The 26,008-nt window shown below is 45.0% G+C and overlaps 1 protein-coding gene and 1 long non-coding RNA gene across 3 annotated transcripts; both read left to right on the forward strand.

The window, feature by feature from the left end:
• The first annotated feature begins 1,489 nt into the window (after nucleotides 1-1,489).
• On the forward strand, nucleotides 1,490-16,338 carry LOC120876800. The gene is made up of 2 exons (XR_005724208.1): nucleotides 1,490-1,545; nucleotides 16,064-16,338. It is a non-coding gene; the product is annotated as an uncharacterized LOC120876800 (long non-coding RNA).
• On the forward strand, nucleotides 2,282-16,330 carry LOC120876779 (2-acylglycerol O-acyltransferase 2-like). 2 transcript variants are annotated; one of them, XM_040258868.1, is made up of 6 exons: nucleotides 2,282-2,387; nucleotides 6,963-7,141; nucleotides 10,030-10,234; nucleotides 10,541-10,715; nucleotides 13,344-13,543; nucleotides 14,786-16,330. In XM_040258868.1, the coding sequence occupies exons 1-6, from the start codon at nucleotides 2,297-2,299 to the stop codon at nucleotides 14,938-14,940; spliced, it is 1,005 nt and encodes a 334-aa protein (XP_040114802.1). In that variant the 5' UTR covers nucleotides 2,282-2,296; the 3' UTR covers nucleotides 14,941-16,330. The 2 variants fall into 2 exon arrangements, with proteins under 2 accessions (XP_040114802.1, XP_040114803.1); XM_040258869.1 differs by having other exon boundaries at nucleotides 2,345-2,438.
• Nucleotides 16,339-26,008: the final 9,670 nt, after the last annotated feature.

Consider the following 26,008-nt stretch of genomic DNA (forward strand, 5'->3'; position numbering starts at 1 on the left):
GTCCAATTCACACTCAGTAGGAGGATGTGACACCTGGAGGTGATGTCACTGGAGGCATCTTGGTGGCATTATCACAGTGATAGCCCATGAGCCCTCAGAGACTAGACTAGGCAACTCCAATGCTGTGGGTGCTGCTGGAGGCAGTCTGCCTGGAGGATAAGGCTTAGATGTCCACACAGCAGGGCCCCCTGTGGAACAAAGTTGTGAGCATAGGTCAGAGTAGGAATCATGGTTGTGATCCCAGGCCTGGATGGAACACGGTACAAGGTGACGATCAGACTTAGGGCACCTGGATGGGGGTTGGGGGATGGGGAGAGACTGGCAGGGCTGAGGGAAGGAGATCCCCTCATTCACCACAACCTTGAGCCGCACAAGGAGGGAGCAGAGAGCCTGAACTTGGAGGAGTGCTCCCCAGTGTGGAACCCGAATAGTTATATCTGCACTGGACTTTATATGAACAAAGATGTGCTTTAATGTGTTAAACATTGACACTAGGTTGTTTGTTAAGAGTAGGCATCCCCCTGGATACACAGAGCCAGGAGTTACACAGCAACTCCAGTGACATCACCTCCAGGTGTCATATCCTCCTACTGCGTCCAATACTACACAGCATCTGCTACCTGACATCCTTCTGTGTCCCCAATCTGTCCTAAGGGACTTTCCCTCATAGGAAGACTTCCCACCAACACACAGGCTGACTCAGACAGTCCAAGGAGCACAGGAGCTGTCAGGGATGGAAGAGAGGCTCAGAGATCCTCAGGGTTGGACAGAGCTGGAGTCTCTTCCTGAAATCAGGCAGCTGTTGACCTGGAACAAGCTCTCAGACATCATTACCCACAGGGGACAAAGGACCTGCTGAGGTCGAACCTAGTGACACTCTTGGATGGTAATGAAGTGATAGTTGACAAGGGGTCAGTCAGCACAGATCTGTCAGCAACCACACAGACTGGCCAAGCCTCACCCTCTCAGGTGCAATGGACTTTGCTAGGGTCAGAAGATGGGGGAGGTGGGAGTGTGGGAGCTGTGAGAGAGCAAAGGTAGAGAGGAGGGAGCGGTCAGAGCACACGTGGGTGAGATTTCGTGGTGAGAGGCAGGGTCAAAGCGAGGTTTAAGGAATAGGAGGCTAAGGTTTAGGCCTTTGTGCAGCAAATGTCTATGGAGATGGGGTTGGGCAGTGCAGACAGGGTCCCTGAGAATTACTGCCTTGTGTCTGGGGGAGTTACTGTCCAGTCCAAGGGTTAGGAATTCATCCCCAGGTAGGGAGGAAGCCTCGCAGGTGCTTGAGCTGAAGCGAGTCATGGACCAGGTAGAAGGGCAGTGGATGCCTCAGGCTGGACTGAGCCTCTGTCTCAGTGACCCCACAGTAGGGCAGAGTCAGCTGCCTGGGCAGCTTGCTAGTGAGCACCTACTGTGTGCTGGCTCTGGGTGGATGCTGGGCAGGACCTCAGTGTAACTAACAGTGACCTCCTCATACAGATGCGTTTCACAACAGAGGTTGAAGACCTTTCTAGAATCCTGTTCCTATTATGAAACCTGTCTGCCCAGGTGTCCTGCTCTCACCTTGCCTTCTGTGTCCTCTGTGGTGTCCACAGACCAAGTGGTTTCAAGGAGGAGGGAAGAAACAGTTGTGTCTGAGGCTACTGAGAGGTCAAAATGAGAGCTGAGAATTGATCACTGGATTCAGCAGCGTGGAGGCCAGTGGTGAACCTGTCAAGGGCAGTTCCATGGAACAGTGGCCTCTGAAGTCTGGAAGAGGGAGGACAGAATGGAGGAGAGGCATGGAAATCAGACAGCTCTTCTGTGAGTTTTGCTGTCCAGGCAAGCTGAGGAAAAGGCAGCCAGAGAGGAGATAGTGGGGCCTGGAGATATTCATATGGGAGCTCATGCTTCTTATTTGTAAAGGGGAACCATGGACCTGGCAGGTGAAAGGAGACAATTACTGCAGCTAAATAGTTGTGTAAGTGCAAAGAGTGTAGGATTGCCCTATACTTGCTGCTTCAATTGCCCAGTAGTGGGCAAGATTTGAGCAAAGGTGATCTGACAGAAAGTGTATTGCCTGAAGAGTCCACTGCACTTCTTTCTCTGTAGTAAGTTTAGTCCAAGTCAGGAGGTTTTAAATATTTCACCTAGGATACTGTTCCCTGCCAGGGTAGGTGCAATGGGACTCTACGGTTGGCTGGACATCTCCCTCCACCCCCACAAATGCTTAGCAACCTCTGGCAGCAACAAAACCCAGCAGGTGCCTCAGACCACAGCAGAGTTCAGAGAAGCCTCCAGAGGAAGCAGAGGAATCAGCATGGTGGAGTTTGCACCTTTGTTTGTGCCACTGGAGCGCAGGCTGCAGACCTTTGCGGTCCTGCAGTTGATCTTCTCTTACTTGGCCCTGCGTAAGGAAAGCTGAGATGGATTTGGGAGGCCATGGACACCTGCCGCTTCAGGTGCACATGGTGCATGGATGGGGAAAGATACAGGTCCTAAGGCGGATGCTGAGCTCAGTGCCTGGGGATCACCTGGGATGAGGGACATCTTGCTCACAGGGCCTTGGGGGAGCTTTGCCAACAGGAGTGTGTGTCTGACTGTCTGTGCCCACCTCAGCCCAGCCTGGGACCTGGGAGTGTCCAGAGGAGGACAGAGAGTCAAGTAACCTTGGGCCTGGCACTCGAAGAAGGGCAGCTGAGAAAAGGCATCCAGACCCTCTGATGCCAGGAACAGTAGCTTGTACCTTGACTCTTATCTCAAGGGCAAAGGGGATCCCCCAGAGGACTTTAGGCACAGGAGTGACAAGGTCCAATCTGTGGGAGACAAGCTGTAATTTAGGGATCTTCTTTGTTGGGGTGTTGGGGGAGACAGATGACAGGGAGGAGATGTTAGCAAGTCAGATTTGGGTCTGCTTGTGGGAACACAGTAAAGCTCCTATACTGACACTGGGTTGTGATGAAAAAAGTGTAGGCTTTATTACAGGGGACAAGCAAGGAGTCCAGAGAGTTAAGGCTCAAAATGCCTGAAAACTCTTTGATTACCAGGGAACAGCACCTAGAGAAGAGATGCTGGGTGCATGACCAACTCGTAGAGAATCGTCTGATTGCTTGGTGGTGAGGTAACTTGGAGTCACCATCATCAGCCTTCTGGTTTCCCCTGGTCTGTGTCTATGGGCTGGTGAGCAATTTCTTCCACCTGCTGGGAGTTCAGTATCTGCAAAACTGCTCAATGATGAGTCTCAATGTTATCTATGGCTTTGGGGAACAAACCAAAACTCTTTGAATTTGCGGAATGGTTGAGCTGTTATTTATTTTCTTGTTTGGGACTGTTTTCTTTCATGTTTATGATTTCTCTTTATAATTTTATTTTTGAATTTGGTGAAGACTTAGGAAGCTGAGGATTTTCTACAAATAAGAGGCAGGTAGAGGACATGAGGGATCTTTCCCAGGAAGGCTGCATGTGAACTTGTTTAGTCGTGTCTGACTCTTTGTGACCCCATTGGCTGTAACCTATCAGGCTCCTCCAACCATGGGATTTTCCAGGCAAGAATACTGGAGTGGGTTGCCTTTTGCATAGGTCTTGCTCAATTACAAGGTCACAGTCTATATCAGATGTCACCTCATAGACCCACGATTGAAAACTAGCCCCCTGATTGTTTTTGTGTTTGTACAGTGCCAGGCCATGAGTGAAGTATGGCTTTTACATTTTAAATGCTTGTATTTTAAATGATTATGTGCCTATGCAAAATCCCCCATGTTGCCTCTTGAGCCCCACTGTCTGAAAGGCTTACAATTTGGCTCTTTAAAAGATTACTTACCCTGGTCTAGGGAGGCTGGCAGTGGGTAGAGAAAAGGGGCTGTTTTCCAAAGATATTAGGAGATGAATCTATAAGGCAGAATGTACAGACCATCAGGAAAGTAAGCTTTCCCAGGAGGCCAGTAAATGTTGCACATATGTGCATATGAGCAAATGGTTCATGCTGGCCTAGCACAGTTCTTTGGGGAGGGGCAAAGATGTGGCCAGAAAGGTCAACTGGGACCTGTTACTCAGGACTCAGGCTCCAGCAACAAGTACTTTCCAGTGGGTTACTTGTTATTCTGTTTCTTTCCTCTTCTCTAGAATTCACACACTCATGCAGGAAGGTAAGCTCCTTTCAGATGTTTGGTCTTGTTCCCATCTGCGTCTCCATCTCTTAGAAGAGTTAATGTTGATAAATGCTTGTTGAATGAATGAATGTTGGGAGCATGATATGGACATAATAGAATTGAAACTACTACTCATCCTGCTAGTTTTCTGTATGAGGTTAGCCAACCTGAATACCCTCTCTAGGTCTCAGTAAAGTGGGATTTTACATCTTTCCTTCTTGTCGTTATGAGGGGAAAGAAGGTGTTTTCTTTCTTCAGGGGCTGAAAATGCACCCAAGTTAGGATTTTGCCTGCCGACAATACTTAAAGGAGAGGCAAGAGTGAGGGAGATGTTTGGATGGGGGAGTTCTTTCTGATCAAGTAGAAGTGCCCACATTTTTAAATTCTTTTTTCTCACTAAAAAGCAGATACATGCTATTTTAACACATCGAAACAAAATGTGTGTTTTAAAAGTTAAGGATTTCCCCCAAATCCTACCCTACAATGAACCGCTATTAACAAGTTGGTTTCATTCTCTCGACCTGGATGGAAGTTCTAATTTCGTGGGTACATAGGTTCAGTTTAGGAAGATGAAGAGTTCTGAGATGAAGGTTGATATAGTTACACAACAATGTGAATTAATTTAATTACACCAAATTGACTCTCAAAAATCATTTCAAGTATATGTCCAAGAGAGGGGTTACTGGGTCCTATTGTATTCTAATAGTTTCATAAGAAATCTCTATACTGTTCTCCATAAGGCCTCTGTCATTAGCCCATTATTTGAAAAGATGCAATCTCCCCGGTGTTCATAACAGCACATTTACAATAGCTAGGACGTGGAAGCCACCTAAATATCCATTTGAGTAGCATAAAGAAGATGCCATAATACAAGCAATGGAATATTACTCAGTCATAAAAAGGAACATATGAACGTCATTTTCAGTAACATGTATGGACCTAGAGATTGTCAAACTAAGTGAAGATAGCCCCAAAAAGACAAATCTCACATGATATCACTTATATGCAGAATCAAAAAGAGGTACAGAGTAGTTATTTACAAGACAGAAGTAGCAAGAAACCTGTGGTTACCAGGGAATGGGGGGAAGGATAAATTGGGAGATTTGGATTCACAACACTACTGTATATATAATAGATAACAATAGAATCTGCTACAAGCATAGGGATCTCTCCTCAGTGCTCTGTAAAGTCTGTATAGGAAAGGAATAAATTAAAAAAAAACAACAACACAAAAAAACAGAGTCAATATGTGTATGAGTTAACAGGTTTATTTTTCTATACAACAGAAACTAATACAACATGTAAATGAACTATAATGAAAATTTAAAAACAATAATAAACTACCAAAGAGTCATTTTGATGACTAGTATATGGTAAACATATTTTACCATCATTATAATTGAAAGGGCAAAACAGAGTGCTCCAAAGACAACCCTGAAGCCAGCACCAGGAGGGCAGGAATTCGTGTCCATTGCTCACGGCTTAACCTCCAGCACCTGACAGGTTGCAGGTGCTCTGAAGAAAGCGAGCCTCTGTGAGCCCCAAACTACTTTGATTTATGCATTTTGCTACTACTCAGACTGGGCTTCCCCAGTGCCTCAGCAGTAAAGAAACTGCCTGCAATGCAGGAGCCACAGAAGATGCTGGTTTGATCTCAGGGTCTGGAAGATCCTCTAGAGGAGAGCATTGCAACTAACTCCAATTTCTTGCCTGGAGAATCCCATGGATGGTGGAGCCTGGAGGGCTACAGTCCACAGGGTTGCAAAGAGTCAGACACAACTGAAGCAACTTAGCGCCCACAGAGGCACTATTCAGACTGGGTCAAAAGTCCCCTCCTCCAGGAAGTCAGACATGAATGATAGTCCTGGTTTACCCTACTTTCCAATAGACTACAGGTGTGGAATGGACTTCTTTATGAGTATGAGCAAAGGGTGTTCAGTGGAGGGAATGGAATGGAGAGGGCACAGTATTCTCTAACAGTGAGGCTCAATTAGCATCAGATTAAAGACAGTCCCAAAGGCCACCTGACCCTGAGTCAAAACCAGGATTAGCCTGTGAAGGGACTCAGAATCATAAGTCTGGGAGGAATTGCTCACTGGGGCTTTCTCTAGCCCTGCTGCAGTCCTGATGAACAAACCAGGCCTGAGTTGCCCTCTTCCTCCCTCCTTCCTTCAGCAGGACAGGGCCTGGCAGCAAAGGAAAGAGCTCAGCAAAAGCTAGAGCTCAGGGATTTTTATCAACTGAGCAACTTATTGTAGTTGGAACATGAGGTGCATGTAATGAGTGAGACTGGAACAAGAGAGGGTTTGGGCCACCAGTGAGGAGCTTGAGTTCGGGCTGAGTTGCTTGAGCTGAACGTCAAAGTTATAATAAGTCATGGGGGGACTTTAACTAAAGGGGGAATGTGGTGGGATTTATCTATGGAAAGATGGGCTGGGGGTAGACAGGAAGTGGGCTGGGGAGAAAGAATACCTCTTCTCTGGGGTTCTAAAGAATGGATACCAGAAAGAGTTCATCCAGTCACATCTCCTTTAGGCCTCTTTTGAGCATCTGGTGTACAGACAGAGAGGGAGGTGGAGGGGGAAGACTCAAGTGAGTAAACGATCTGGTGCAGTGGGACAATGCGAGCTTGAAATTAGGCCAACTGGTTTCAAATCCAGGCTCTCAATGTGACACTGGTGGTGTTTACAGCATTCTGTCCTCCTCAAAACCTTGGGAAGCTGGTCTCTTCCTCCTAGGAGGAGGGCTGGAATGGACAGTGCTGCTAGAGCTGGGTATATAGGGAGAGCTCATTCCTTCATACCTCTGACCGCTAATGCTTCTTGCTTCCCTTCCCAGACTTGATCTTCTGCATAGTCTTCATTGGGCTCCTGTTCACAAGATTCTGGATGATCAGTATCCTGTATGCGATCTGGTGGTACCTGGATCGAGACACCCCACGGCAGGGGGGCAGGCAGAGTGCTTTCATAAAGCACTGGACCATATGGAAGTACACGAAGGACTATTTCCCCGTCTCGGTGAGTAAGGGGCTGACTAGGGAGTGGTCAGGACCATAGTCCCCACGTGTCCATGTGGAAGTGTGACCCTGTGTGCAGTGAGCAGAATACTGGGCCAGGAGCAGGAGACAGGCTTCTACCACTATGTGGCTAGGGGAAGAATCAGCTTTTGTCTGACTATGGTTGTCCAGCTTCAGTGAGGTGAGGCCACTATGACAACTGATGAATGAACAGGATTTGAGGAACCCAGTAGGCCATGTAGTACCGCACACTTATGTATCTGACAGGTGTAAATCCCTCCACAGTCTAAGTTTGGTGTGAAGGAATCTGTAATGGAAACAAGCTTTCAGAGCATCTGGCTGACACTTTACCAGATGATGATACTGATACCCTGATAGGGAAGAAGGTGTGAGCGAGGATACAGAGCAGGTTCTCTGACTGCTTTTAAAGTGTGTGCATTGGCTCTGAGAATAGAAACAGAGCAGAGAGCCCTCAGGGTGTATCCTGCCCCTGTGTGTTTGATATGTTATGTGTCCTTGGACAGAGCTTTGCTCATTCTGAATCTCAGTTTCTCCAGGGATCCACTAAACAGTCCAGTTCCTCCTCTTCTGCCTATCTCTTAGTCTCTGATCTCTGGCTCATGGTACCTCATGTCCATTTTGTACCCTGGACCCTGGGCCCAAGAATCAGTTTGTAAGGATGCAGGCCCCTGAACTTTAGTGGACTGACATTTGCTCCATTCCTGAATCCCAGACAGGCTAAACCCTTGGATGTAAGCAGTTTTGATGGTTAATTATCTAGTGGGGACAGGAAGAGGAAGGCAATGTGGACACAGAGAGGTGCCAGGCAGGGACAGGTGGCCCTCTCTGGACACAGGAGAGAAGAATGTATACTGTGTCACCTCTGGGAGTGGACATCATAGGTTGTAATCTGGGTCTGCAACATGCCAGTTGTATGACCTTAGGTGAGTTACACATGCTCTCTGAGCTTCAGTTTCTTCATGTGTAAAGTGGAAATGTTGCCATATACATCATTGGGTTGTGTGGATTCCATGAAACATCAGGTGATCTGGGGCTTCTGAGGACAGCATCTGGCTCTCCTATCACCCCTGGAACTGCTGTCTTTTGCACATCTGGCAGAAAACTCTGCTGAGCGTCTCTGTGCCGGTCTTATCTGTGTCTGCTCTGTCCCTCCTGTAACCAGGTATCTCCTCCAGAGTATTTCTCGCATAAGACACTACTGACAATGTGGGAAACATCCTTGCAGAAATTTCATGAGCACAGGGTTCAGCATGGTAGCCACTGCAGGCCTGTGTCGAGAACAGCTGCAGACGGCGGGCAGTACCACCGTGCGGCCAGCAGAGGGAGAGATGACATGCACTTTCACCTCCCTGTCCTGGACTGTCCCTCAGTCCTGGACTGAGGCTTGCAGGAGGTGCTGTGGCTCACAGAGTCTGACTCTTGTCACCTCCCAGGACAACTTCCAAGTCATCCACACACCTCAACAGAGCAGGCCCTGCAGGGATCTTCGGTGGCCATGGATAGGGGGTTCAGGGAGGCTCTGCTGTCTACTGGAAACCTTAGAGTTGTCAGGTGTTTTGTTCTGATGCCTTACCGAGGATTGTATTCAGAGACAGCCTCTCAGAAATCTCTGAGGAGCTGTTCTAAAAGGGACAGGAGAAGTCAGTACTTATGGGGCTTTGTTGGAAAAAACAAAAACCAAACCAGCCATGTAGCTAAACATCAAAAGATGACTGCCAGTCAAAACGCAGACATCTCCAGTTAATGATTTTCATGTTTTTCTACATATGGGGAGAAACAAAATCTGGGCTCCCTGCAATATTTCCTGCATGTGCATCCTCACTCTCTGTGACCAGTATCCTATTTTCTTCCATCCTGAATTCCTTTCAAGGCCCATTGTCAGTTGCCGCTACAGTGGTTGGTGACTTGAAGGCAGGCAAGCAACACTCTGTGCTAACAATTCTGCTGGGGTACTCCACTCACAGTCCTTTGTGCTGTGACTCTATGAGCTAGAGCCTAATGGTAGAGTTTGTAGAGAATTTAGGAGACTACTTCTGAGCACTGGAGCTTTCTAAATGCATCTTATGGGCTTCCTAAAGAGGTACTGGTGGAGAATCAGGCAGTGTTCCCAGAGGACAATTGATTCCCTCTCATCCTTAAGATAATTTCAGGAGCAGGGTTTCTGTGTAATATATCATTATCCAGGAACAGTAGTGTCTACACAGGCCAAGGTCTGAGCAGGGGTGCAGTGCTGTGGGCAGGCTGTGACCTGGTGTCAGGAAGTGCTGAAGACTTGACAGGACACCTCCCTGACCCTTCTCCACCCACATCTGCGGGCATCACTAGAGACTTCACGGCCCACCTCCCAACCTCTACCTTCCGCATCCTGGGATCTGTTACATTGAATCACAGGGTCTCAGGGGTCCAGCTTTTTACCCTAGACATGACTCCAGATTCCACAAAACTTGGTGAGAGAGTCATTCCCTCTTGTGCTGGCTCCTTAATTCTGGTAGGGCTCTGCCTGGGACAAGGTCTCCCTTCACATGGGACAATGGCCTGTCTCCAGTCTTCTTTCCAGGATTCCTACCACTGCCTTGGACAGGGGTCTTCCTCCCAGGCAGAGGGTATTGGCCTCATCCATTCGTGAGTCTGTTCTCTCCCTTTCATTCCATAGTCTCCCTGAGCATCTTCTCTGCTTCATGCTTGCACCAGGGACAAGGATCCTCAGACAGGCCATCTCTCACCACAGGACACTCACATGGGGTGTGATAGCCCTTGGGCACAGAGGACACATAGAAGAGGTCAGCACAGAAACTTAGCAGGGAGATTGGAGTGGGGTTTGGGGAGGAGTGGGTGCAGCCCCGATTCACCAGATTGCTGTCCCTGCAGCTGGTCAAGACTGCCGAGCTGGACCCCTCCCGGAACTACCTCGCTGGCTTCCACCCTCATGGGGTCCTCGCCACCGGAGCTTTTATCAACCTGTGCACGGAGGGCACGGGCTTCTCCTCTGTTTTCCCAGGCATCCGCTCACATCTGATGATGATGCACTGGTGTTTCTGGGCCCCGGTCTACAGGGATTGCATCATGTTTTCAGGTGAATGTTTCCTCTCTTTCTATCCCAGGACTATGGGGGCTGAAGACAGAGGAGGGATTTTTAACGAGGACGCCCAATTGTTCTATACTTCTTCCAAGTGAATGTGTAGTAGACAAGGAGATGAGACCCAAAAGCATTTCCCACAGCTCTGTGCTCAGTGATGACCTTGGTGGGAGTATTGGGTAAAGGGGTACTGCTCAGTGCTTGTCATCAGGGAACTCCCAGCTGGGGAGCTGGGGAGTCACATACTCCTGAACCGTGCTTGCCCCCTTCACACTGTACATGACCGCTTTCCTTTCTCCCCAGGGCTGGTCTCATCAGACAAGGAGAGTGCTGATCACATTCTGAGCAGGAAAGGAGGTGGCAACCTGCTATCCATCGTTGTTGGGGGTGTCCAGGAGTCACTGACTGCCAGGCCTGGAGCCTACAAGCTGGTGCTGCGGAACCGCAAGGGCTTCATCAGGCTCGCCCTGATGCACGGGTATTGGGGAGAGGGCTCGGGGTTCAACTGGAGATTGGCAGGGATTGTAGTTTAGAGGGAAGACTGCAGAGGCAAATGCAGATCCTATTTTGGCAGGCAGTGTCTCCATTCATTAACAATGAAGATTTTATGTTGGTGATAGATGCACTGTCTCAGGTGCACATACCCAGAGAAGATTCTAGAAGGAAGATTTTGTAACTAAAGAGATTACGTCTTAAATGTCACATTGTTGAAAGCTTGCATTACATCTGAGACCTAGAGAATCTGAGTGAATGGAGTTTGGGGCATAGTAAAGAGCTATTCTCCTATCTTTAAATATCAGTGAAGAATACAAAGATAGCTGGAAGAGATTTTCCCAGAAAGTCTGCAGACTTTTTTTATCTTGGAGGATTCTCAGCACTATTCTGGTTTGTCTCTCATGATCCTGTAACCGGAAAGGTTTAATTTTGAATTGGTGCTGGACCTGCTTCTGTGAGTTTAACCCTCATCTTGCAGCTTTTCTTACTGTAGACACACACAATGGGCTACCAAAGGAAAATAACCTGAGTTGCCCACCTGTAGAGAACTGTACAAAAAAGATCTTCACCACCCAGATAATCACGATGGTATGATCACTCACCTAGAGCCAGACATCCTGGAATGTGAAGTGAAGTGGGCCTTAGAAAGCATCACTTACAAACAAAGATAGTAGAGGTGATGGAATTCCAGTTGAGCTGTTTCAAATCCTAAAAGATGATGCTGTGAAAGTGCTGCACTCAATATGCCAGCAAATTTGGAAAACTCAGCAGTGGCCACAGGACTGGAAAAGGTCAGTTTTCATCTCACTCCCAAAGAAAGGCAATTCCAAAGAATGCTCAGACTACCGCACAATTGCACTAATCTCACATACTAGTAAAGTAATGCTCAGAATTCTCCAAGCCAGACTTCAACAGTACATAAACTGTGAACTTCCAGATGTTCAAGCTGGCTTTAGAAAAGGCAGAGAAAACACAGATCAAATTGCCAGCATCCACTGGATCATTGAAAAAGCAAGAGAGTTCCAGAAAAACATCTATTTCTGCTTTATTGACTATGCCAAAGCCTTTGACTGTGTGGATCACAATAAACTGTGGAAAATACTTAAAGTGATGAGAATACCAGGCCACCTGACTTGCTTCTTGAGAAATCTGTATGGTCAGAAGCAACAGTTAGAACTGGACATGGAAGAACAGACTGCTTCCAAATAGAAAAAGGAAGACGTCAAGGCTGTATATTGTCACCCTGCTTATCTAACTTCTATGCAGAGTACATCACGAGAAATGCTGGGCTGGAAGAAGCACAAGCTGGAATCAAGATTGACAGGAGAAATATCAATAATCTCATATATGCAGATGACACCACCCTTATGGCAGAAAGTGAAGAGGAACTAAAAAGCCTCTTAAGGCAAGTGAAAGAGGAGTGAAAAAGTTGGCTTAAAGCTCAAATTCAGAAAATTAAGATCATGCCATCCTGTCCCATCACTTCATGGGAAATAGATGGGGAAACAGTGTCAGACTTTATTTTTTCGGGCTCTAAAATCACTGCAGTTGGTGATTGCAGCCATGAAATTAAAAGATGCTTACTCCTTGGAAGGAAAGTTATAACCAACCTAGATAGCATATTCAAAAGCAGAGACATTACTTTGCCAACAAAGGTATGTCTAGTCAAGGCTATTGTTTTCCCAGTAGTCATGTATCGATATGAAAGTTGAACTATAAAGAAAGCTGAGTGCAGAAAATTGATGCTTTTGAACTGTGGTGTTGGAGAAGACTCTTGAGAGTCCCTTGGACTGCAAAAAGATCCAACCAGTCCATCCTAAAGGAGACCAGTCCTGGGTGTGCATTGGAAGGACTGATGTTGAAGCTGAAACTCCAATACTTTGGCCACCTGATGCGAAGAGCTGACTCATTTGAAAAGACCCTGATGCTGGGAAAGATTGAGGGCAGGAGGAGAAGGGGATGACAGAGGATGAGATGGTTGGATGGCATGACCGACTAAATGGACATGAATTTGTGTAAACTCCTGGAGCTGGTGATGGACAGGGAGGCCTGGTGTGTTGCAGTCAATGGGTCGCAAAGAGTTGAGCGCAACTGAGCGACTGAACTGAAAGGACTGTAAGGATATACTAACACATTCCCCTGCCTGAGGCTTGCCATTCTGGTACATTTGCAAGGATCAAATAGTCTGTTTAGTTTGTGTTCTCACCTATATCCCAATCTATGATCCATAAAGAACTTGGCAACCTGGCCCTTTAGCATGGTTATTTGGAGGCACTAGCCTACCATCTTCTTGGTCAGCTACTCCAAATAAAGTCCCTTCCTCGTCCCAACACTTTGTCTCAGATTCACTGGCCTATCTTGTGACAAGCAAAGAGAGCATGGACTCAGTAACAATCCAAGTGCCAGTCGTTGACCCTGAAAAGAGTCACGACCTGCTTGAAGTTATAAAAGAAGCCCTGGCAGGTCTGGGAGACACCCGAGGCCTCCTACTTTTGTCCCAGGGCTCTGTCCTCTGTTCCAGTTCCTGCTCACTAGGTCCCTCCAGGAAGCCAGGTGACCAGCTTATGCCTTCTTGCCCCTCCACACACACCTCTCTCCTGTCTCCCTCTAGGGCAGATCTGGTGCCGATCTTCTCCTTTGGGGAGAATGACATCTATGAGCAGGTTGAGAACTCTCCTGGTTCCTGGTTGCGGTGGTTTCAGGACCGACTTCAGAAGAGCATTAGAGGTTCCATCCCGCTCTTCTATGGCCGTGGAATCTTCCAGTACAGCTTTGGTCTTATGCCCTATCGCCGACCCATCACCACTGTGGGTGAGCCTAGACCCGGGCTGGGAGGGGAAGGGCTATAGAGTAAGAGGCTTGGGCTTGTGTATCAAGGAGACCTGGACATAGAGCAGTACATCCTTGACTTTGTGGAGCACACTTTTCAGTGTGTGAAACAGACACACCGGCAAGTAAGCCTATGAAAGGCAGTCTAGAATGAGAAGAGTAACAGGAGCACAACGGCCAGGAGCCTCTACTGATCACTGTGCCCCTGCTTGTGTCAGGCGCCGCACTGGCTCCTTACATGCAGCGACTCAGCTTTCCCAACAACTTGTGAGGAGGGCCTCTCGTCCCCATTTTATTGATTGCAAACACAGACCCACAGAAGGTAAATCACTTCCAAGAGATCACCCTGCCCTTGGTAACAAAGTTGAGTTTTGATAAGGGTATTTGACTTTTTATTATGCAAGAGAAGGAGGGTATAATTCTGACCACAGAGTCTAATGACAATAATTGGAAAAGGTGGGTAGAATTGTGTGTAAAGTAGCAATCAGCAGGCTCCGAAGGAGAGCCAGAGGGATTTCCTTGTCAATAATGGGCATGGGCTTTATTCCATAGACTTAGCACCATCTTTCAACTATTTGCTTTCTTCTTGAATTCCAACTGGTTTCCAATGGCAGTACTAATAGAGCTGTTCATCTCTACTCACCCAGTCATTTCTTTGTTGAGTACAGGCAACCCCCTCTATCAGACTTTCTTTGCGTGGTGTGGTGCATATTCATGAATGTTTATAGTGCTGCTACCACCAGACCATTCCCAAAAGAAGACATGGCAGCTGCTTTCTGATCTACCTTCTTCCATAGATACAAGCTTTTCCAATCATGGCATCTGAGAATCCCAGATTCAACTTTCCCTGAGGCTAAGCGCACATCTCCAGGGCTTACACCCTGGTACTGATTTTTCCTGGCTATGTGACCTTGAACAAGTTATTTAACCTCCCTGGGCCTCATTTTCTCAGAAGTCAAACAGGAATAATACCAGGTTATATACCCATAGGATTGTTAGGATAACATAAGAGATAATGCATGCAAATGCCCGCTGGCTGTATTGTTGATATATCAGAATCTTGAAGTTGACCCAACATCTTAGAATCTATAAGGCAAAATAGAATTGAAAGGGAGGGAGTTAGAATGCTTACCTGCTCAGATGACCATTTTAGTGGGAACATCAAGATCCTTGTGCCTTCAGTGGTTCCTACTCTGTATCACCACTCACCTCTGTGTCTTGCAGTGGGGAAACCCATCGAGGTGCAGAAGACACTGCATCCCTCCCAGGAGGAGGTGGACAGGCTTCACCAGCGCTACATGAAGGAGCTGGAAAATCTCTTTGAAGCCCACAAGCTCAAGTACAACGTCCCCAGAGACCAACACTTGGAGATCTGCTGAACACCTCCCCAGAGGAGGGGTTCCTCCAAAAGGCAGGGCTGGCATTAGGGAGGATGGAGGGAGGTGCTGGAGTTTATGTGAACAAAAATATGGTTTAATGTGTTAAGCACTGATACTGGAGTGTTTGTTAAGCAGTCAGCATCCACATGAATACAGACAGCCAGGAGCTGCACAGCAAGGGTCCAACACTACACAGCACCTGCTACCTGACATCCCTCTGTGTCCCCAGCCTGCCCAAAGGGACTTGTCCTTGTGAGAAGATCTCCCACCGACACCCCAGCTGACTCAGACAGCCTGAGGAGCCCAGGTGCTGTCAGGTATAGTAGAGAGACTCAGAGGCCCTCAGGGTTGGGCAGAGCTGGAGTCTCCTCCTAAAAGCAGGCTGCTGTTGACCTGGAACAAGTTCTCAGACATCATTACCCACAGGGGACAAAGGACCTGCTGGGGTCTAACCTGGTGACACTCCTAGATGGTAATAAAGTGATCGTTGACAAGGGGTCAGTCAGCACAGATCTGTCAGCAACCACGTGGGCTGGCCAAGCCTCACCTTCTCAGGTGGAATGGACTTTGCTAGGGTCAGAAGATGGGGGAGGTGGGAGTGTGGGAGCTGTGAGAGAGCAAAGGTAGAGAGGAGGGAGCGGTCAGAGCACACGTGGATTAGACTTCGTCTAAGAGTCAGGGTCAAGGTGAGGTTTAGGGAACATGAGGCTAAGACTTAGGCCTTTGCGCAGCAAACTTCTATGGAGATGGGAGTGGGCAGTGCAGACAGGGTCCCTGAGAATTACTGCCTGCTATCTGGGGGACTACTGTCCTGTCCAAGAGTTAGGAATTCATCCCCAGGAGGCCTTGCAGGTGCATGAGCTGGAGCGATCATGGACCAGCTAGAAGGGCAGTGGATGCCTCAGGCTGGACTGGGCCTCTGTCTCAGTGACCCCACAGCAGGGCAGAGTCAGCTGCCTCTGCAACTGGCTAGGGAGCCCCTACTGTGTGCTGGGCTCTCGGTGGATGCTACACTGAGTATCTCAGTGTAACCAACAGTGACCTTCTCTTACAGATGAGGTTCATATCAGAGGTTAAAGACCTTTCTAGAATCCTGGTCCCGATATGAAACCTGTCTGCCCAGGTGTTCTGCTCTCACCTTGCCTACTGTCTTCCCAATCTTGGCAAAACTGTACATTGAAAACACCAGTGGCATCAGCTGGGTACACACTTCCACCCACATGACACTATCTGCTGGCTGTATGTCCCCTCACAATACTTATTCCCTCCCATCTTCACCGATAAATGATTCATCCATAACTGAGGGTCCATTCAATGCCAGCTCTTCCTCATCCTTTCTGTTTGTAAATGCTTGGAAATGGTTTTAATAGATCTGAGACGGTTTGTGTCACACACCAACTATGTATGGGGTTTTGTTAGATTCCATATCTTTCTCTCACACTCTACCAGAGAGCTGACCTGAGTGTTTCCTTCTTCTAAAGTTGAACTGGTGCCATGTCTATCAAGTTACATCCTTAGTGAGAGAATGAATAGAAACAGATGGGCAAGAAGTTTCCTTCTCTCAGCTATCTCAGCTATGAGGAGTCCTGAATCGAACAAGAACAGCATCAAACCCTGGTCTTATCGTTAAATATCAATGGTCAATTCAGTTCAGTTCAGTCGCTCAGTCCTGTCCAACTCTTTGCGACCCCATGAATCACAGCATGCCAGGCCTCCCTGTCCATCACCAACTCCCGGAATCCACCCAAACCCATGTCAATCAGGTCAGTGATGTCATCCAGCCATTTTATACTCTGTCGTCCCCTTCTCCTCCTGCTCTCAATCTGTCCTAGCATCAGGGTCTTTTCAAATGAGTCAGCTCTTCACACAAGGTGGCCAAAGTATTGGAGTTTCAGCTTCAACATCAGTCCTCCCAATGAACACCCAGGACTGATCTCCTTTAGAATGGACTGGTTGGATCTCCTTGAAGTCCAAGGGACTCTCAAGAGTCTTCTTCAACACCACAGTTCAAAAGCATCAATTCTTCTGCACTCAGCTTTCTTTATGTCCAACTCTCACATCCATACATGACTACTAGAAAATCCATAGCCTTGACTAGATGGACCTTTGTTGACAAAGTAGTGTCTGTTTTTCAATATGCTGTCTAGGTTGGTCATAACTTTCCTTCCAAGGAGTAAACGTCTTTTAATTTCATGGCTGCAATCACCATCTGCAGTGATTTTGGAGCCCAGAAAAATAAAGTCAGCCACTGTTTCCACTGTTTCCCTATCTATTTGCCATGCAGTGATGGAACCAGATGCCATGATCTTAGTTTTCTGAATGTTGAGCTTTAAGCCAACTTTTTCACTCTCTTTCACTGTCATCAAGAGGCTCTTTAGTTCTTCTTCACTTTCTACCATAAGGGTGGTGTCATCTGCATCTGAGGTTATTGATATTTCTCCAAGCAATCTTGATTCCAGCTTGTGCTTCCTCTAGCCCAGCGTTTCTCATGATGTACTCTATGATGAATTAAAAGGGCCATATTCCTCAAAAGGTGTTAGAGGGGGCGGTCCTAAGATGACGGAGGAATAGAACAGGGAGACCACTTTCTGCCCCACAAATTCATCAAAAGAACATTTAAACGCTGAGTAAATTCCACAAAACAACTTCTGAATGCCGGCAGAGGACATCAGGCACCCAGAAAAGCAGCTTATTGTCTTCGAAAAGAGGTAGAAAAAAATATAAAAGACAAAAAAAGAGACAAAAGAGGTATGGAGGGAGCTCCATCCTGGGAAGGGAGTTTTAAAAAGAGAGAAGTTTCCAAACACCAGGAAACACTCTCACTGCCGAGTCTGTGGCAAGCCTTGGAAGCACAGAGGGCAGCATAACAAGGGAGAACAATAAATAATTAATTAAAACCCACAGATTATGAGCCCAGCAGTAACTCCCCCAGCAGAGAAGCAGCGCAGACACCTGCATCAGCCACTAGCAAGCCGGGGCGGGCAGGGAGGCGCCGGCTGCATTGCTTTTTAAGGATCAGGCCTGAATGCCCCGAGGGTAACCAGAGCGAACTAACTTGGGCTAGCAAATCAAACGGTGGGATAGCTACCACACGTAAAGCTCTAACATAAGACACCGCCAGGACCGCGCACAGAACAAAGGATGGAACAGAATTAACTGGCTGCAGACCATCCCCCTCTGGTGACAGGCAGCCAGAGCCGAAGGGCCGGAAGGGGGCAATCGCAGCCCCAGAGAGACATTATCTACCAAACTGCAAGCAGGCTTCTTTGCTAACTAAGACTTCGGGGGGTTCTGGACAGTCATCATCCACCTGAGAAGGTGCGCCAGTTGTACACCCAGAAAACTGAGCAGCAGGAACGGGAGAGGTGATAAGCCACAGCGACCGTGCTCGCCAAACACCTGAGCTACTCGGACCTGGGAAGGGCACAAAACGCAGGCCCAATAGAGTCTGCGCCTCTGAGGACTACCTGAGTGTCTGAACCTGAGCGGCTTAGACCTGGGAGGTGCATGCAGCCTAGGGCCAGCCTCAGACGTTTCCCGGCAGAGCAACCTAGAACCTGAGCTGTGTGTGCCATGAGCGGGGACAGGCCCAGTGTTGCTGAGACACTGCGAGCACACGCCAGTGTTATTTGTTTGCAGTGTCCCTCCCTCCCCACAGCACGACTGAACAAGTGAGCCTACAAAAGTGTCCACCACCGCCCCCCTTGTGTCAGGGTGGAAATCAGTCACTGAAGAGACCAGCAAAAGAAGCTAAAACAGAGGGAACGGCCTTGGGAAGGGAAGTGACAGGTGCAATAGATTAAAACCCTGTCGTTAGTATGACTACATAGGAAGGGGCCTATAGATCTTGAGAAATATAAGCCGGACCAAGGAACTATCCGAAAATGAACTGACCCCACACTGCCCACAACAACACCTGAGAAAGTCCTAGATATATCTTTACTATTTTTACGATCATTCTTTTTTTCTTTTTCTTTTTTTTAACTTTTTAAAAAATTTTAAGTCCTCTATTACTCCTTTAATTTTCATTTTTATAACCTACTATTACTTTTCAAAAAAGACCCTATTTTTAAAGCAAACTCCATATATATATATTTTTAATAATTCTTGTGACTTTGTTTTTTTTTTTTTTCCTTCTTCTTCTTTTCTTTAATATTGTATTTTTGAAAATCCAACCTCTACTCTAGATTTTTAATCTTTGCTTTTTGGTATTCGTTATCAATTTTGTACCTTCAAAAACCCAATCTTCAGTACCCATTTTTACTTGAGAGTGAGATTACTGGCTTGACTGCTCTCTCCTCCTTTGGACTCTCCTTTTTCTCCACGAGGTCGCCTCTGTCTCCTCCCTCCCCCTTCTCTTCTCTACCCAACTCTATGAATCTCTGTGTGTTCCAGATGGTGGAGAACACTTAGGGAACTGATTACTGGCTGGATCTGTCTCTCTCCTTTTCATTCCCCCCTTTTATTCTCTTGGCCACCTTTGTCTCCTTCCTCCCTCTTCTCTTCTCTGTATAACTCTGTGAACATCTCTGAGTGGTCCAGACTGTGGAGCGCACATAAGGAAGTGATTACTGGCTAGCTTGCTCTCTCCTCTTTTGATTCCACCTCATCTCATTTGGGTACCTCTAACTCCCTCCTCCCTCTTCTCTTCTCCATGTAACTCTGTGAACCTCTCTGGGTGTCCCTCACTGGGAGAAACTTTTCATCTTTAAACTAGATGTTTTATCAGTGGTGCTGTATAGGAGAAGTCTTGAGACTACTGTAACAATAAGACTGAAAACCAGAAGCAGGAGGCTTAAGTCCAAATCCTGAGAACATCAGAGAACTCCTGACTCCAGGGAACATTAATCAATAGGAGCTCATCAAACGCCTCCATACCTACACTGAAACCAAGCACCATCCAAGGGCCAACAAGCTCCAGAGGAAGACATACCATGCAAATTCTCCAGCAACACAGGAACACACCCCTGAGCTTCAATATACAGGCTGCCCAAAGTTACTCCAAAACCATTGACATCTGATAACTCACTACTGGACACTTCATTGCACTCCAGAGAGAAGAAATCCAGCTCCACCCACCAGAACACCAACACAAGCCTCCCTAACCAAGAAACCTTGACAAGCCACTGATACAACCCCATCCACAGTGAGGAAAATCCACAATAAAGAGAACTCCACAAACTGCCAGAATACAGAAAGGCGACCTCAAACTCAGCAATATAAACAAGATGAAGAGACAGAGGAATACCCAGCAGGTAAAGGAACAGGATAAATGCCCACCAAACCAAACAAAAGAGGAAGAGATAGGGAATCTACCTGATAAAGAATTCCAAATAATGATAGTAAAAATGATCCAAAATCTTGAAGTAAAAATGGAATCACAGATAAATAGCCTGGAGACAAGGATTGAGAAGATGCAAGAAAGGTTTAACAAGGACCTAGAAGAAATAAAAAGAGTCAATATATAATGAATAATGCAATAAATGAGATCAAAAACACTCTGGAGGCAACAAATAGTAGAATAAGTAGAGACAGAAGATAGGATTAATAAAGTAGAAGATAGAATGGTAGAAATAAATGAATCAGACAGGAAAAAAGAAAAATGAATTAAAAGAAATGAGGACAATCTCAGAGACCTCCAGGACAATATGAAAAACTCCAACATTCGAATTATAGGAGTCCCAGAAGAAGAAGACAAAAAGAAAGACCATGAGAAAATACTTGAGATAATAGTTGAAAACTTCATTAAATGCTCCAACATTTGAATTATAGAAGTCCCAAAAGAAGAAGACTAAAAGAAAGACCATTTCTGTCCTTTATCAAGCCCATCTTTGCATGAAATGTTCCCTTGGTATCTCTAATTTTCTTAAAGAGATATCCAGTCTTTCCCATTCTGTTATTTTCCTCTATTTCTTTGCATTGATCACTGAAGAAGGCTTTCTTATCTCTTCTTGCTATTCTTTGGAACTCTGCATTCAGATGGGTACATCTTTCCTTTTCTCCTTTGCTTTTCGCTTCTCTTCTTTTCACAGCTATTTGTAAGGCCTCCCCAGACAGCCATTTGGCTTTTTTTTGCATTTCTTTTCCATGGGGATGGTCTTGATCCCTGTCTCCTGTACAATGTCACGAACCTCCAGCCATAGTTCATCAGGCACTCTATCTATCAGATCTAGGCCCTGAAATCTGTTTCTCACTTCCACTGTATAATCATAAGGGATTTGATTTAGGTCATACCTGAATGGTCTAGCGGTTTTCCCTACTTTCTTCAATTTGAGTCTGAATTTGGCAATAAGGAGTTCATGATCTGAGTCACAGTCAGCTCCTGGCCTTGTTTTTGCTGACTGTATAGAGCTTCTCCATCTTTGGCTGCAAAGAATAGAATCAATCTGATTTTGGTGTTGACCATCTGGTGATGTCCATGTGTAGAGTCTTCTCTTGTGTTGTTGGAAGAGGGTGTTTGCTATGACCAGCACATTTTCTCGGCAAAACTCTATTAGTCTTTGCCCTGCTTCATTCTGCATTCCAAGGCCAAATTTGCCTGTTACTCCAAGTGTTTCTTGATTTCCTACTTTTGCATTCCAGTCCCCTATAATGAAAAGGACATCTTTTTGGGGTGTTAGTTCTAAAAGGTCTTGTAGGTCTTCATAAAACCATTCAACTTCAGTTTCTTCAGCATTACTAGTTGGGCATAGACTTGGATAACTGTGATATTGAATAGTTTGCCTTGGAGACGAACAGGGATCATTCTGTCATTTTTGAGACTGCATCCAAGTATTGCATTTCGGACTCTTGTTGACCATGATGGCTACTCCATTTCTTCTGAGTGACTCCTGCCCACAGTAGTAGATATAATGGTCATCTGAGTTAAATTCACCCATTCCAGTCCATTTTAGTTCACTGATTCCTAGAATGTCAACGTTCACCCTTGCCATCTCTTGTTTGAGCACTTCCAATTTGCCTTGATTCATGGACCTGACATTCCAGGTTCCTATGCAATATTGCTCTTTATAGCATCGTATCTTGCTTCTATCACCAGTCATATCCACAGCTGGGTATTGTTTTTGCTTTGGTTCCATCCTTTCATTCTTTCTGGGGTTATTTCTCCACTGATTCAAGGCTATGGTTTTTCCTGTGGTCATGTATGGATTTGAGAGTTGGACTGTGAAGAAGGCTGAGCACCGAAGAATTGATGCTTTTGAACTGTGGTGTTGGAGAAGACTCTTGAGGGTCCCTTGGACTGCAAGGAGATCCAACCAGTCCATTCTGAAGGAGATCAACCCTGGGATTTCTTTGGAAGGAATGATGCTGAAGCTGAAGCTCCAGTACTTTGGCCACCTCATGTGAAGAGTTGACTTATTGGAAAAGACTCTGATGCTGGGAGGGATTGGGGGCAGGAGGAGAAGGGGAAGACCGAGGATGAGATGCCTGGATGGCATCACGGACTCGATGGATGTGAGTCTGAGTGAACTCCGGGAGATGGTGATGGACAAGGAGGCCTGGCGTGCTGCGATTCATGGGGTTGCAAAGAGTCTGACATGACTGAGCGACTGAACTGAACTGAAAATAAAGACCATTAGAAAATACTTGAGGAGATAATAGTTTAAAACTTCCCTAAAAATATTATTGGGAAATAATCACCCAAGTCCAGGAAACCCAGAGAGTCCCAAACAGGATAAACCCAAGGTGAAACATCCCAAGACACATATTAATCAAATTAACAAAGATCAAACACAAAGAACAAATATTAAAAGCAGCAAGGGAAAAACAATAAATAACACACAAGGGGATTCCCATAAGGATAACAGCTGATCTTTCAATAGAAACTCTTCAGGCCAGGAGGGAATGGCAAGACATACTTAAAGGGATGAAAGATAATAACCTACAGCCCAGATTACTGTACCCAGCAAGGATCTCATTCAAATATGAAGGAGAAATCAAAAGCTGAGAGAATTCAGCACCACCCAACCAGCTCTCCAACAATTGCTAAAGGATATTCTCTAGACAGGAAACACAAAAAGGGTATATAAAACAGAACCCAAAACAATAAAGTAAATGGCAATGGGATCATACTTATCAATAATTACCTTAAACGTAAATGGGTTGAATGCCCCAACCAAAAGACAAAGACTGGCTGAATGGATACAAAAATAAGACCCCTATATATGTTGTCTACAAGAGACCTACCTCAAAACAAGGGACACATGCAGACTGAAAGTGAAGGGCTGGAAAAAGATATTCCACACAAATAGAGACCAAAAGAAAGCAGGAGTAGCTATACTCATATCAGATAAAATAGACTTTGAACAAAGGCTGTGAAAAGAAACAAAGAAGGCCACTACATAATGATCAAAGGATCAATCCAAGAAGAAGATATAACAACTAAAATATAGATGCACCCAACATAGGAGCGCCGCAATATGTAAGACAAATGCTAACAAGTATGAAAGGGGAAATTAAAAATAACATAATAATAGTGGGAGACTTTAATACCCCACTCACACGTATGGATAGATCAACTACACAGAAAATTAACAAAGAAACACAAACTTTAAATGATACAGTAGACCAGTTAGACCTAATCAATATCTATAGGACATTTCACCCCAAAACAATGAATTTCACCTTTTTCTCAAGTGCTCATGGAACCTTCTCCAGGATAGATCACATCCTGGGCCATAAATCTACCCTTGGTAAATTCAAAAAAATTGAAATCATTCCAAGCATCTTTTTTGACCATAATGCAGTAAGATTAGATCTCAATTACAGGAGAAAAACTATTAAAAATTCCAACATATGGAGGCTGAACAACACGCTTCTGAATAACCAACAAATCACAGAAGAAATCAAAAAATGCATAGAAACAAATGAAAATGAAAGCACAACAACCCAAAACCTGAGGGACATTGTAAAAGCAGTGCTAAGGGGAAAGTTCATAGCAATACAGGCATACCTCAAGAAATAACAAAAGGGTCAAATAAATAACCTAACTCTACACCTAAAGCAACTAGCAAAGAAAGAAATGGAGAACCCCAGGGTTAGTAGAAGGAAAGAAATCTTAAAAATTAGGGCAGAAATAAATGAAAAAACAAACAAACAAACAAACAAAAAAACAAAAGAGACCATAACAAAAATCAACAAAGCCAAAAGCTGGCCCTTTGAAAGGATAAAGAAAATTGACAAACCATTAGCCAGACTCATCAAGAAACAAAGGGAGAAAATTCAAATCAATAAAATTAGAAATGAAAATGGAGAGATCACAACAGACAACACAGAAATACAAAGGATCATAAGAGACTACTATCAGCAATTTTATCCCAATAAAATGGACAATGCGGAAGAAATGGACAAATTCTTAGAAAAGTACAACTTTCCAAAACTGAACCAGGAAGAAATAGAAAATCTTAACAGGCTCATCACAAGCACAGAAATTGAAACTGTAATCAGAAATCTTCCAGCAAACAAAAGCCCAGGTCCAGACGGCTTCACAGCTGAATTCTACCAAAAATTTCGAGAAGAGACAACACCTATCCTACTCAACTCTTCCAGAAAATTGCAGAGGAAGGTGAACTTCCAAACTCATTCTATGAGGCCACAATCACCCTAATACCAAAAGCTGACAAAGATGCCACAAGGAAAGAAAACTACAGGCCGATATCACTGATGAACATAGATGCAAAAATCCTTAACAAAATTCTAGCAATCAGAATCCAGCAACACATTAAAAAAATCATACATCATGACCAAGTGGGCTTTATCCCAGGGATGCAAGGATTCTTCAATATCTGCAAATCAGTCAATGTAATTCACCACATTAACAAATTGAAAAATAAAAGCCATATGATTATCTCAATAGATGCAGAGAAAGCCTTTGACAAAATTCAACATTGATTTATGATAAAAACTCTCCAGAAAGCAGGAATAGAAGGAACATACCTCAACATAAGAAAAGCTAAATATGACAAACCCACAGCAAACATTATCCTTAATGGTGAAAAATTGAAAGCATTTCCCCTAAAGTCAGGAACAAGACAAAGGTGCCCACTTTCACCGCTACTATTCACATAGTTCTGGAAGTTTTGGTCACAGCAATCAGAGCAGAAAAAGAAATAAAAGGAATCCAAATTGGAAAAGAAGTAAAACTCTCACTGTTTGCAGATGACATGATCCTCTACATAGAAAACCCTAAAGACTCCACCAGAAAATTACTAGAGCTAATCAATGAATACAGTAAAGTTGCAGGATATGAAATCAACACACAGAAATCCCTTGCATTCCTATACACTAATAATGAGAAAGCAGAAAAAGAAATTAAGGAAGCAATTCCATTCACCATTGCAACGAAAAGAATAAAATACTTTGGAATTTATCTACCTAAAGAAACTAAAGACCTATATACAGAAAACTATGAAACACTGGTGAAAGAAATCAAAGAGAATACTAATAGATGGAGAAATAGACCATGTTCATGGATCGGCAGAATCAATATAGTGAAAATGAGTATACTACCCAAAGCAATTTACAGATTCAATGCAATCCCTATCAAGCTACCAGTGGTATTTTTCACAGAGCTAGAACAAATAATTTCAAGATTTGTATGGAAATACAAAAAACCTCGAATAGCCAAAGCAATCTTGAGAAAGAAGTATGGAACTGGAGGAATCAACCTGCCTGTCTTTAGGCTCTACTACAAAGCCACAGTCATCAAGACAGTAAGGTACTGGCACAAAGACAGAAATATAGATCAATGGAACAAAATAGAAAGCCCAGAGATAAATCCACACACCTATGGACACCTTTTCTTCAACAAAGGAGGCAAGAATATACAATGGATTAATGACAATCTCTTTAACAAGTGGTGTGGGAAAACTGGTCAACCACTTGTAAAAGAATGAAACTAGAACACTTTCTAACACCATTCACAAAAATAAACTCAAAATGGATTAAAGATCTAAATGTAAGACCAGAAACTATAAAACTCCTAGAGGAGAACATAGGCAAAACACTCTCCAACATAAATCACAGCAGGATCCTCTATGATCCACCTCCCAGAATACTGTAAATAAAGTAG

Source organism: Oryx dammah, unplaced genomic scaffold, assembly GCF_014754425.2.
Source record: "Oryx dammah isolate SB20612 unplaced genomic scaffold, SCBI_Odam_1.1 HiC_scaffold_17, whole genome shotgun sequence".
In the NCBI taxonomy this organism is placed as follows: Eukaryota; Metazoa; Chordata; class Mammalia; order Artiodactyla; family Bovidae; genus Oryx; species Oryx dammah.

Excerpts from the sequence above, each read along its gene's own strand:
- LOC120876779 (XM_040258868.1), top strand. The coding sequence starts at position 2,297 with ATGGTGGAGTTTGCACCTTTGTTTGTGCCACTGGAGCGCAGGCTGCAG. Across the intron at positions 10,235-10,540 it reads GGATTGCATCATGTTTTCAG|GGCTGGTCTCATCAGACAAG; the intron begins GTGAATGTTTCC and ends CTTTCTCCCCAG. Across the intron at positions 10,716-13,343 it reads AGGCTCGCCCTGATGCACGG|GGCAGATCTGGTGCCGATCT; the intron begins GTATTGGGGAGA and ends GTCTCCCTCTAG.